This window comes from Hylobates moloch, unplaced genomic scaffold (assembly GCF_009828535.3).
Source record: "Hylobates moloch isolate HMO894 unplaced genomic scaffold, HMol_V3 SCAFFOLD_4, whole genome shotgun sequence".
Classification (NCBI taxonomy): domain Eukaryota; kingdom Metazoa; phylum Chordata; class Mammalia; order Primates; family Hylobatidae; genus Hylobates; species Hylobates moloch.
Genome location: NW_026652279.1, coordinates 37,778,293 through 37,790,734, shown reverse-complemented (window position 1 = coordinate 37,790,734; position 12,442 = coordinate 37,778,293). Strand labels below are relative to the sequence as shown.

Sequence of the window (12,442 nt, the reverse complement as noted above, 5' to 3'; positions counted from 1 at the left end):
GTCTAACATTATTTTGAAGTTTATAAAAACACCTAAAAATAAAAAAGGCATGAGTTATTCAAAGGAAGTCAATTTTACCTGGTTAATTCTCTTAGTCGAGTCACCTCAGCATCACGCTGACGTAATGTTATCCCCAATATCTGGTTTTCCTTTTCAGCCGTTTCTAACTTAAACTGGGAGCTTTTCACATTGACTAGGGCTTCCTCCAATTCTAAAACAACAAAAGTTTCAGTTTCCTTATTCCTTTTAAAAGATGTGACCATAACTACTGTCTAAATACGTACCAATTTTTATTCTTGTTATCTCAATATCGTATTGCTGTTTATTTTCAAGTATAGTTTGATCTTTGTCTTTAAATATACTAGTAAATTTTTTGTTTTCATCTTTCTGATTTTCAATCACTTTTAACAGCTCTTCATTTTTACTCTGCAGTAATTCCTGGCTCTTCAGTGACTCCTCCAACTGATTTTGCAGTGACATATTCAATGACTGAAGAGAAAACACTGTAAGACAAAATGGATCAAATAGTTGTTTCCCAAACCTAAAAAGTACAAACTTGGAAAATACCTGTTTCTTTAAAAAAAAAAAAAAAAAAGCCTGAAATTTATTGATTTTGTTTAACAATTAATTGCATGAGCAGTTCTACATAAATACTACATATATTTTTAAAAATGATTGACAGAAGTCATACCTTTCTTTTCCAGTTGACATTTAAGCATTAATTTTTTTAACCCTTTCAAAAGAAAGAATACATAATCCTTTTAAAAGAATAATACATGTACAAAGTTAAAAAATTCAAACACCACAAAATGTCAATGATACCAAATGATTCTCAATGGAGAATCTCCCTTCCACTCCTCCTCTCTGTCCCCAGAAACAATCAGTATTAATTTTGGTATCTTTCGTGAAAACACTTTTGCATATGGTATTAATTACACTACATACACACACACACTATACACAATTTCTAACTTTGCCTTTTTTTCCCATAAGACTGTTGTATGCAAACACATAGATCTATCACGTTCTTTTTCATGGTGATAAAAGTATATGGCACCATTTATTAAGCAAATACATGCTCACTGAATGCTTACTATGTGTGAGGTATTGTATTAGAATCTGAATATACAGAGATGAACAACACAGACGTGGCCCCTGTTCTCACAGAGCTGATAACAAACAAGTAATTATAAACAGTAATGATCTCAAAGAAACAATAAGATAAATGATCAGATAATATAAATAAGAGAAGCTATTTAAAGTGGCAACTACTGATCTCCCCACTTGTCCTCTAGGCCTCCTCTCTCCTACCCTCTCCCTCTCCTCACCTTTGGTTAACAGTGGAGACACAGTGATAATTTCTAAATCACTCTAGTGAAACTGAACACTTTTATAAAGTGCTCATTCTGTTGGGTAATCATATTTTTTCTTATTGATTTGTAAGATATATTTATATATTAAGAAGATTAAGCCTTCATTGTGTCATGTATTGTTTCTCCATTTTGCTTATGTTTTGAATGTATTTATAACTTTGCTATGTAGAAACTGAAAAAGTTTTCTGGGGACATATTTTATCAATCTGTTCCTCTGTGGCATTTGAGTCTTTGTCAGGCTTAGGAAAAGTTCCCCTCCAAAAAAATAAAAAAATAAAAATTCTTATCTTTTCTTCTGGTACTATTATAGTTTCTTTCTTTATCAAGCTCTGTGATCATTAAGGACAATTTGGCAATATCTGTCACAATTGCAACTGTATATACCCTTTGGCTCAACAATTCTACTGCTATAAATCTATCCTACAAAAATGCTGGCCAGGCGTGGTGGCTCATTGTCTGTAATCCCACACTTTGGGAGGGGATCACTTGAGGTCAGCAGTTCAAGACCAGCCTGGCCAACATGATGAAACCCTGTCTCTAATAAAAATACAAAAATTAGCCGGGCGTGGTGGCAGGCGCCTATAATCCCAGATACTTGAGAGGCTGAGGGAAAAGAATAGCTTGAACCTTGGAGGCAGAGGTTGCAGTGAGCCATGATCGCACCACTGCACTCCAGCTTGGGCCACAGAGTGACGCCATCTCAAAACAAACAAACAAACAAACAAACAAAAAAAGCTGACATATATGCACAAAGACGTATACAAAGATTTTCACTGCAATGTTGTTTGCACTGGGAAAAAAGGGGAAAGTGCTATTACCAAAGGAACATATTATGGTAGACCTGGATAAGCAGAATACCCAAGTAATTCTTAAAGAGAAAGATGCATAATTATGTATTTTGATAGACAAAAATGTCCACTATATGTTAAATGAATAAACAGAAGCTGTGGAAAAGTATATACAGTGTGATCTCATTTTAAAAAAAGAAAAAGTACATATATAGTTCTATTTGTGCCTGGCACACAGTAGGTATTCAGTAAGTGTTTGTTAAATAAATCAATTATATATGCAGAGAAGATATGTAAAAGGAAACACATTCCTGTATTTCAAAACAAACAAACAAAAAAAGGTGTATATTATTGGGAAGTGATAGCATCTTTTATTTTCCTATGTTTCTGCAATATTTTAAATTTATCCCCTCAAAGTAATTACAAAAGCTCAATTCTTTATCAACATTTCCAGAGCCACAAATAATTTATCAATCCTTAAAGTTCTTTTACCTACATTCAAGGTTGCAATCCACAGCACCAGATGGCTTATGAGTTTTCTGTTGTTCTCTGAGTTGCTGGTTCAAAATTCTCAACTGCCTAAAGAAATAATGAAGAACTATGAATGCAAGAATACCAAGCCAATTTAATAGTATACATGTGATAGCCTATCAAAAAAGATAAAACATAAACCCACTAAGACGGCAGAAGTCCATCTCATCCCCAAAAGACAAAAACTAAATAAACAACAATAACAAAACCATACTACTATTATTATGAGGCCTGAGATAATTTTTAAGGTTGCCTGAAACGACATAAAACCTCCCTTCATAGGCCAGGTGCAGTGGCTCACGCCTGTAATCCCAGCACTTTGGGAGGTCAAGGTGGGCGGATCACCTGAGGTCAGGAGTTTGAGACTAGCCTGGCCAACATGGCGAAACCCCATCTCTACTAAAAATACAAAAATTAGCTGGGTGTGGTGCCTGTAATCCCAGCTACTTGGGGGGGCTGAGGCAGGAGAATTGCTTGAACCTGGGAGGTGGAGGTTGCAGTGAGCGAGATCGCGCCACTGCATTCCAGCCTGGTGAAAGAGCGAGACTCTGCCTCAAAAACAAAAAACCCTCATGAGGAAAGTGTTAATTTCTCTTTTTTGTCTCTTCAGTGATTTGTTGTTTTTTTCTCTTTCTTTCCTTTTCTATCTCCTCATGCTGTTTCTCGTCGTCTTTCGGTGTATCTTCATCACTGTAGTTAATCATCTACTTTTTAAAAGATTTGTCATTACTATGAACTAGAATACCTACAGGCACTGACTGCTGTCAGACATCTATCTGCCTGATGTTTGTCATATGCTGAAACACAAATCTATGCTTCTAATAATTTTATTAGATGGAAAAGTTAATGGTCTTAAGTAACGAGAATATTAACATGCTACAAATCTGCCCTGTTACAATGAACTTCACAATATGTATCTGCTTCACAAATAGAAACATATAAAAGTGTTTTCTTTACTCCTAAGAAGTTATCGCTTATGGGGAAAAAAAGGTACCTCTATTATGTTTCCAGAATTACTTACCTAAAAATATTTTGCCTTAAAATATTTATTTTTGGTACTGACTCTAAAATGATAGTACCCTACCTCACATCACTCACATATATTAATTCTGAGTTGATTAAAGTGATAAAATATGTAAGCAAAACCCAACTATACAAGTTTTATGGGGGAAATCTACATAATCTTGAAGTCGGGAAGGCATTTCCAAGTGAAACTCAATATCCAGGAAGCATCAAGGAAAAGAACGAAAGATTTAACCATATCAAAATTTGAAACTTTGTAGAATTAAAAGCCTGAAAGAAAATACCTGCACATATGTTATAGACAAGGGGTCCATAACATTTAAAGAACTCCTACAAATCAGTAAGGAAGGCAACCTAGTAAAAAGTGACAAAGGATAAGAATGAGCAGTTCACATAAGAAATAGAAATGGCCTATAAGCATATGATAAAAATGCTCATCTTCACTAACATGAAGAATTGCAAATTTAAAAGAAGGTATTTTTTGGCCATAGGATTGACAAAAATAAAAGGAAATAACATTTTCTGATGATAGTACAGGAAATGAATTAACTCAATTCGTGTGATTATATCAGTATAACCATTCTGGATGGCAGTTTGAAATGTCCAACAAAATGTAAAATGTTCATAATCTCTGACAAAATTATTCTACTTCTAGGTTATCAAGCATCAGAAACAGTTTTACATGTGCAAAAGCATCTCCCACCTTGTAGATACATACAAGGATGTTCACAACAGCAATTATTTAATAGTGCCAAGTTGGAAACAACTTAAAATGTTACATAAATTATGGTACATCCATATATGAAATACTAATACACAGATAATAAGAAGAGCGAGAGGTCCATTTGTACTGACGTGAAAAGATCTGAGACACATTATGAAGTGAAAGCAGCAAGCTGCAGAACAACAGTATAATGTGAGCTTATTTTTGTTTTAATAAAATTCTGATTTTCTTTAAAGGTTTCCCCTTTACAACAGAAGCTTTCCTCGATAATCTTTTTGTATGTCCCTGGTCAGATTCTTCTCTTCCCAAATGTAACCAATCTAAACTTCTAATAATTCACTGCAAGCCCCTCATTCCTACCCTCCTCTTCTCAATTGTATACTTTCCTTTTTTCACTAAAAATAATGTGGTTTGGGGACAAACACAGTCATCCTTTGGTCCCAGGGTGTATCCATGTGTATTAGCCCTCATTTTTTCCATCTAGTCTGATGAGTAGCCTCATCTGTGCCCTGGATCCCATTCTCCTCCTAGACCATCAAAGACTCTGCTCCTATCCCACTCCCTTTATCTTCTGTATCTGCAGTTTCTCCCTCTTTGCCAGTTCATGTGCCTAAGCCAAGAAACATATTAAAACTCTTCCCATATTTTAAAAAAATTCCCTCCAATCTAACAGTACAACTAGCTACTTTCATTCCTCTCATTCCCTGCTTTCAGGGCTAGGCTTTTAAAAAAATATCCTATTTAAAATGATACATGATAAAAACAGAAAAAAGGATATTTTAAAAATTGATGTTACACATGCTATTTTAAGATATGTACTAAATTTAAACATACTGGATTTTAAAAAAGGAAAAGAACTGCTGCTACTTAGGCAAATATTTCTTTTATTCAAGTCATTCGTGTTTTTTTTTTAGATAGCTTGAGATAAAACTGACATACTAGAAACTACATAAATTTAAAGTGTGTCATTTTATGTTCTGCCATATGATGTAGTAAAACGACCATCACAATTAAGATATTCATCAGCAGCCATAAAAAAGAATGAGATCATGTTTTTTTGCAATATGAAGGGAACTGGAGGCTATCATCCTTAGCAAACTAACCCAGAAACAAAAGCAAATACCACGTTCTCACTTGTAAGTGGGAGCTAAATGATAAGAACTTATTAACAAAGAAGCAAACAACAGACACTGGGGTCTGGATGGTAGGAGGGAGGGGAAGGTGGTAGGAGGGAGAAAAGCAGAAAAGTAACTATTGGGTACTGGGCTTAATACCTGGGTGATGTAATAACATGTATAACAAACCTCCTGTGACACGTTTACCTATGTAACAAACCTTCACGTGTACCCCCAAACCTAAAAATTTTTCAAAAAACATATTCATCATCCCTAAAAGTTTCCTCATAGCCCTTTTCATAACTCTCTCTTCCCAGATAAGCACTTATTTATAGTTTGCATATTCTAGAATTTTATATAAATGGAATTACGGAATATATACTCTTTTAGCCTGGCTTCTTTCACTCAACATAATAATTTTGGGATTCGGCTGGGTGCGGTGGCTCATGCCTGTAATCCCAGCACTTTGGGAGGCCGAGGCGGGTGGATCACGAGGTCAGGAGATCGAGACCACGGTGAAACCCCGTCTCTACTAAAAATACAAAAAATTAGCCGGGCGTGGTGGCGGGCGCCTGTAGTCCCAGCTACTTGGGAGACTGAGGCAGGAGAATGGCGTGAACCCGGGAGGCGGAGCTTGCAGTGAGCCGAGATCGCGCCACTGCACTCCAGCCTGGGCGACAGAGCGAGACTCCGTCTCAAAAAAAAAAAAAAAAAAATTTTTGGGATTCATCCATGCTGTTCCATGTATCAATAGTTCTAACCCTTTTATTGTTGAGTAGTATTCTACTGTATGGATATAGCACTATTTGTTTATCCATTCACCTATTGATAGACATTTGGGTTGTTTCCTATGAACACTCATCAACAAGTTTCTGTGTGGACACACGCTTTGGCTTCTCTTAAATATCTAGGAGTGGACTGGCTGGATCGTATGTTAGATATATGTTTAATTTCTAAGAAACTGCCAAACTTTTTTTCCAAAGTGTTCAAATTATTTTACATCCCCACCAGTTGTGAAATCCTTCACATTCCAACGTTTATTAATTTTGAATTTTAGCCATTCTAATGGGTATGCAGTGGTATTTTGTCATGGTTTTAATTTTCACTTTCCTAATCATTACTGATAAGCATCTTTCCATATTCTTATTTGATATTCATATTTGATATCCACTTATTTGGTGAAGTGTCTGTTCAAATATTTTGCCCGTTTTTAAACTTGATATTTAAAAATTTATACTGTCTTAAGTTCTTTATACATTCTAATACAAGTCCTTTATCAGGTACATGTTTTACAAATATTTTCTCTCCGTCTGTTGGTTGCTTCTTCATTTTTAATAAGTGTTTTTTGAAGAACTGAAGTTTTAAATTTTGATGAAGTCCACTTTACTCATTTTTTTTAGTTTATATTTTTTGTGTTGTATTTTTAAAATCTTTTCCAATCCAAAATCCCTAAGATTTTCTCTATGTTTCCTTGTAGAAGTTTTGTAGTTTTAGTTTATACATTAAGATCTGTGATTCATTCCAAGTCAATTTTGTATACTGTATGAGATAAAGGTTGAGGTTCATTTTTTAAAAACATGACTCTCCCATTGTTTCAGCACCATTTATTGAAAAGAGTATTCTTTCCCCACTGAATTTCTCTGATATCTTTGCAAAACACTATCTCTGTGTGTGAATTTGTTTCTAGACTCTATTCTGTTTCAGTGATCTATTTGTCACCTTTACACCACACTTCTTAGAATACTATTCCTTTACGTTTTGAAATTGAATAGTACCAACTTGGTTTTCCTTTCTCAATACTGTTTTGGGTACTTTAGATTCTTCAAATTTCCATGTAAACTTTAGAATCAGCTTCAATTAAATATTTAAAAAAAGCATGCTTGAGTTTTTACTTTAATTACATAAAATCTATACATCAATTTGGGGAGAAGTGATATCTTAAGTCTTACATTTATGGATCTGGTTTATCTCTCACTTATACTGATCTTTAATTTCTCTCAGCAATATTTTGTAGTTTTCAGTGTATGGGTCTTACATATTTTTCAAATTTATCCCTAAATTGTTCATTTTTTGATGCTACCCTAGTACTGATTTTAAATTTAATTTCAAATTGTTCATTGCTGGCACATAAAAATACAATTGATCTTGTATCCTGCAACCTTGCTAAGCTTTCTATTAACTCTAGCAGCATTTTTGTAGATTCCATAGGATCTTCTACAAGAGTTATCATGTCATCTGTGAACAAGACAGTTTTACTTCTTTCCTTTCCAGTGTGGCTGGCTTTTATTACTTCTTGCCTTACTGCACTTGTTAGAACATCTAGCACATTGTTAAATAGAAATAACAATCATTATTTGCTGGATAACATTCATACATTCTCCAGCATATGCAGAGACAAAAAGACAAATATCTAAGAAGAATTTTAAAATAATGGGATATTACAAATACTATTTAAAAATATTATGTATTGAATTTAGGATTACATGATTTTAATGGAAAGAAATTAACAAGCGAAACCAAAACTGTTAGGCAAATGTTTCTTTACTTCAAGAAATATTATTCCTAAGTAATCTAAAATTTAGGAAATAGGATATGAAAAATGCAGAGTTTGGAATTCATATTGTCAAGATTACTAACACATTCTGATCTATAACCATAATTTCCATGGTTGTCTTAGTTTTACATATAGATTCAATGTTCACATCTGTCTACTCTTTTGTTTGAATTCATCTTTTGGTTGACTGGACTTTGCCATTCAAGTTTTTTGTTTTTTAAAGGTGTTCAAACGTGTTAAACTTCCTAAGTTCTTGCACACTTGAGAATATGACTGTGGCCTTTACACTAAAAGGACAGCTAGACCACATTAGAGATTATCGGGGCATACTTTCTTTCTCTTAGAACTTTGTAAATGATATTCTATGATCCCCTGGCAACGAAAATCACCGTGGAAAGGCTGGAGACAGCCTAAAATTTTTCTCTTCATACATAATTTTCTACTTCTTTTGAGTGTCTCCAAAAATTAACTTGTTTCATCCTTAGGGTGTAGTAACAACCAGCATATGTGTTGGTGTTGATTGTTTTGCATGGTTTTTCTGAGATCTTCTATGTCCTATTCATCTGCTGACACAGATCTTTTTTTTTTTTTTCTTAGAGAGAGGGTCTTGCTCTGTCTCCCAGGCTAGAATAAAGTGGTACAACCAGAAAAATTTCCCTTTTATTTATAAATATCTTAATATTGTCTTTAATCCATTTGTTCTGTTCTCTTTTTCCAGGAACACCAATTTTATATCTATTTTCTTTTTCATATGTATTATCTTCTTCATAATAATTTTTAGATCATTCTTTTTCTATTTTGCCTTGTGTGATTCCCTCAAGCTTATCTACCAGGCATTCAGTCAATTTAACAAATATTTGTTAAAGTGAGTGTTAGGCACAATTCCTTGCACTAGAAATATAGTTGCAAACTATAAAGCAACAAAATTTCAGCCTTCTCAAATTCAGAGACAAAAACAACAAAAAACAAGAACTTACCAGGAGGTAAGAAAGGGAAGAAGAGAAAGTTACTGTTTAATGGGTACAGAGTTCATGCTGGGGATGAAAAAGTTTTGGCACAGATAGTGGTAACGGCTACAGAACATTGTGAATTTATTTATTGCCACTGAAATGTACACTTGCAAATGGTTAAAAATAAAAAGGTAAATATTATATATATTTTACCATAATAAAAATAAATAAAAAATTTTAAAAGGGTTTAGGAATAGGAAGAAGCTAAGGGTAGTAGGAGACACTGAACTATGAATTTAGTAGCAATTAAAACAGAAAGACTTAGGGAAAAAACCTAAAAACCCAAAAAGCAACAAAACAAAAAACTTCAGGCTTCACAATACTTAAGTTCTAGTGGACTACACTATCCCTGAGTTTGTCTGTTTGTTAATTATTTTACATTTGTTTCTTTCATTTTTGTAATTTTTTTGCTTTATTTTTCTGAGTTCACTTAACTCACTTTTCTTCTTTTTTTCTTCTTTGAGCACTTTGTCTCAATCTCAGCCGTTCTCCCTGTAAGAGATCCTATTATCTTTAATTTCCTTGAGACCATGGAACACTGTTTTAAGTTTTTCTGAAGTTCTTTGAGTAATTTGTCTTGTGATATTTATTCTGGACCTACCTTTGTTCTTGTTGTCGGTTTATTTTAATGCTATACAAAATCTCTCCTATAAATTGTTTTCTTCCTGTGACTTTTGTGATGTCACTCTCCTAATTTTAACCTTCTGTTCTTTCCTTAAAAAGTTGTTACTCCCCAGCAATTCACCTTTCACTGCGTTCACACACTCTACCTTATTTGTGAATATACCACTTACTTATATGCTGGTAACAAATCACTTACTTTCAATCAAATTGTCTCCAGTGTCTACAACGGTGCCAGATCTATACAAAAAGCTCAATAAAAACATGTTCAGAGAATAATTCCCGAGTCTACATTTCCATCTTGCATCTTGTTCCTGTACTCCAGACAGTCTAACTCAGCAGGTCTAAATCTTAACTCACAGGCTCTCCTATTACCTTGCCCAACTCAAACAACATTAACAATATGAAATAAAACAAATTTATTCTTCCTCTAGTAGCTCCCATCTGGAAGAATTATGTTACCATTTGTTAAATTATGAAGACAGAACCTGAACATCATTCTTGACTCCTTCCATTCACTCCTGTTTCATTTTTATGTTCTGTGTGGCTACATAATGGTCTCATAGTTGAGTTTAATATCAGGAGGTGGTCATGAATTCTTGGCACTCTCTAGCTCAATGGCTCTTAACTGGAGGTAATACCCACCAAACTCCCATCCAGGAAATTTGGAAATGTGCCAGGCCTTCTGGTGGTCAAAATTAATGGGGCACTACAGACATTTAGTGGTTGGCGACCAGGAAGGCTAAATGCTGAATAACTGTGCCAGAAGACACATTAAAAACTGTCTAGCCTAAATGCCAAAAATGCCAAAATATCATAGAAACGATGCATGTAGCTATTTTTTAAGCCACAAGATGGCAATAAACTCCAAGAAAGTCCTAAAAGATGTGGTTAAAAAGAAACACGTAGTTTCCAAATATCTAAACAGGAAAAAAAAATACTTTTTTAAAAATTGAAAATGATGAGAAACACTTTTGAATGAACCAATGTATTCCAATTTTCATTTGTAATGGAGATGATGGGTAATTCTTTCCAAATAGATTACCAAAGTGGCACAAAATTTCCTACACTACTACCAGAAACCTCATTCTGCTAAAAAGAACATATCTAAAAAATTCTTCATTTTTTAGTTTTTTCATCTTTTAGAAGGTCAAGTAAACAACAGTGGCAATAGCATGCTACATAATCTTTGTCCTGTAAAGACAGCCAGCCAAATAGCTCTGGTGCCAGTTGAAGAATTAGCTCAGACATCAAACAAATACCTTTAAAAAAAAACTAGAAACAAGTGGTGGCCCATAAACCAGTAAACTTCATTTTCTTGAGTGGCTTATGAATTAGCTCCTAAGGCAATTTAAAAATGTTCTAAGGAACCGAAATAAATAAGAACCACTAATATTTTCCATGGTGACAATGTTAAAATATTCTCAGACTAAGTTTTGGTATCCTTATTTAAGAAATCAATTATTTGATTGTCATTCCTTTAAATAATATGCTTGTTTATTTTGAATGGCTTACCATACATTCTATATTCCACAAAATACACCTAAATAGTGAGGTATAATTAAATCTCTACTTCCTAACCGAGACAGTGTAAAAATCTACAAGTTAAGATCACTGTACTCTAAAACCAAATTGCCTGGGTTCGAATCTTGACTCTTAACTTCTTAGATGTATAACCTTGGGCAAGTTACATAACCTCTTTGTGCCTTCATTTCCTCATCTGTCAATGCGAGTAAATAGCACCTATTTCACAGAGCTGTTGTGAAGATATAAAGAGGTGACACATATCAAGGACAATATTCTGGCATATATAAAACATTCAATAAATGTTAGCAGTATTTGCTGTTCATTATTTTATTATTTACTCACTTTCGGTTTTAAAAATTTATGCTGGTATAGGAATTCCTTAGGTCAAGACTAAAGGTGATATTAGATCTTAAACCCAGCAACCCCATCTTATATCGTAGTAGCTACAGGATAATGACCTCCAGAGAAAGAATACTAAATGAGTGCATCTCTCTAGCTATCATGCCTCTACAGGCTCCAGATATGTATATTTTAGCTATGTTCCAACTATTTAATTGCTTTCCAGTTTCTTTAAAAATTTGTGTAGATCCTTGCAGGTCATATCTTACACAATGTCTATAGCTTATGCGGCTGTAACACTCTCTCAGGGCACATTCGCATTGTAGTGCTGCAGAAGCACTTGATATGTACTCCAATTTTCTGCAAAGTGTATTAATAAACAGACACTGAAGTGTTGGCCTTGAGGGTCATCACTGAAACATTCAAAGTTAAGATATTATTGCTAATATGTGGGTGATTCCTTTTATATTTCAAGATTAGATCCCTGGTCTACATCTTTCCTAAACAAATTAAGAATGTAATTCCAACAAGTTAAGATGACCAAAAGAAAAAATATCAAAGAATTTTACTTTTTTCTATGTCTAAGTGTGGTGGGGCTATATTAGTGCTTACTAAGGTTCTCCTTTCCTTCCTGGGTGTATAGAAGTAAGTATATATCTGTGACATTATTTTATATATACATATTGTATATAAATGTGTGTGGTGTGAGTGTATGTTTGTTACTGCATATACACACATACACATACATATATACGTATATATACACATACATATATACGTATATATACATATACATATATACGTATATATACACATACATATATACGTATATATACA

At 33.9% G+C, this 12,442-nt stretch overlaps 1 protein-coding gene across 6 annotated transcripts in view; it reads right to left on the bottom strand.

The window, feature by feature from the left end:
* Nucleotides 1–12,442, bottom strand: part of CCDC14 (coiled-coil domain containing 14) — a 122,189-nt gene that overhangs the window by 91,485 nt on the left and 18,262 nt on the right. For all 6 annotated transcript variants that reach the window (XM_032149985.2, XM_058437416.1, XM_058437417.1 and 3 more), the window contains 3 exons: nt 2,658–2,740; nt 285–503; nt 79–211 (listed from right to left, as the gene is read on the bottom strand). In XM_032149985.2, the coding sequence (XP_032005876.1) occupies nt 79–211; nt 285–503; nt 2,658–2,740 (435 nt within the window). The remainder of the gene's footprint in view (nt 1–78; nt 212–284; nt 504–2,657; nt 2,741–12,442) is intronic.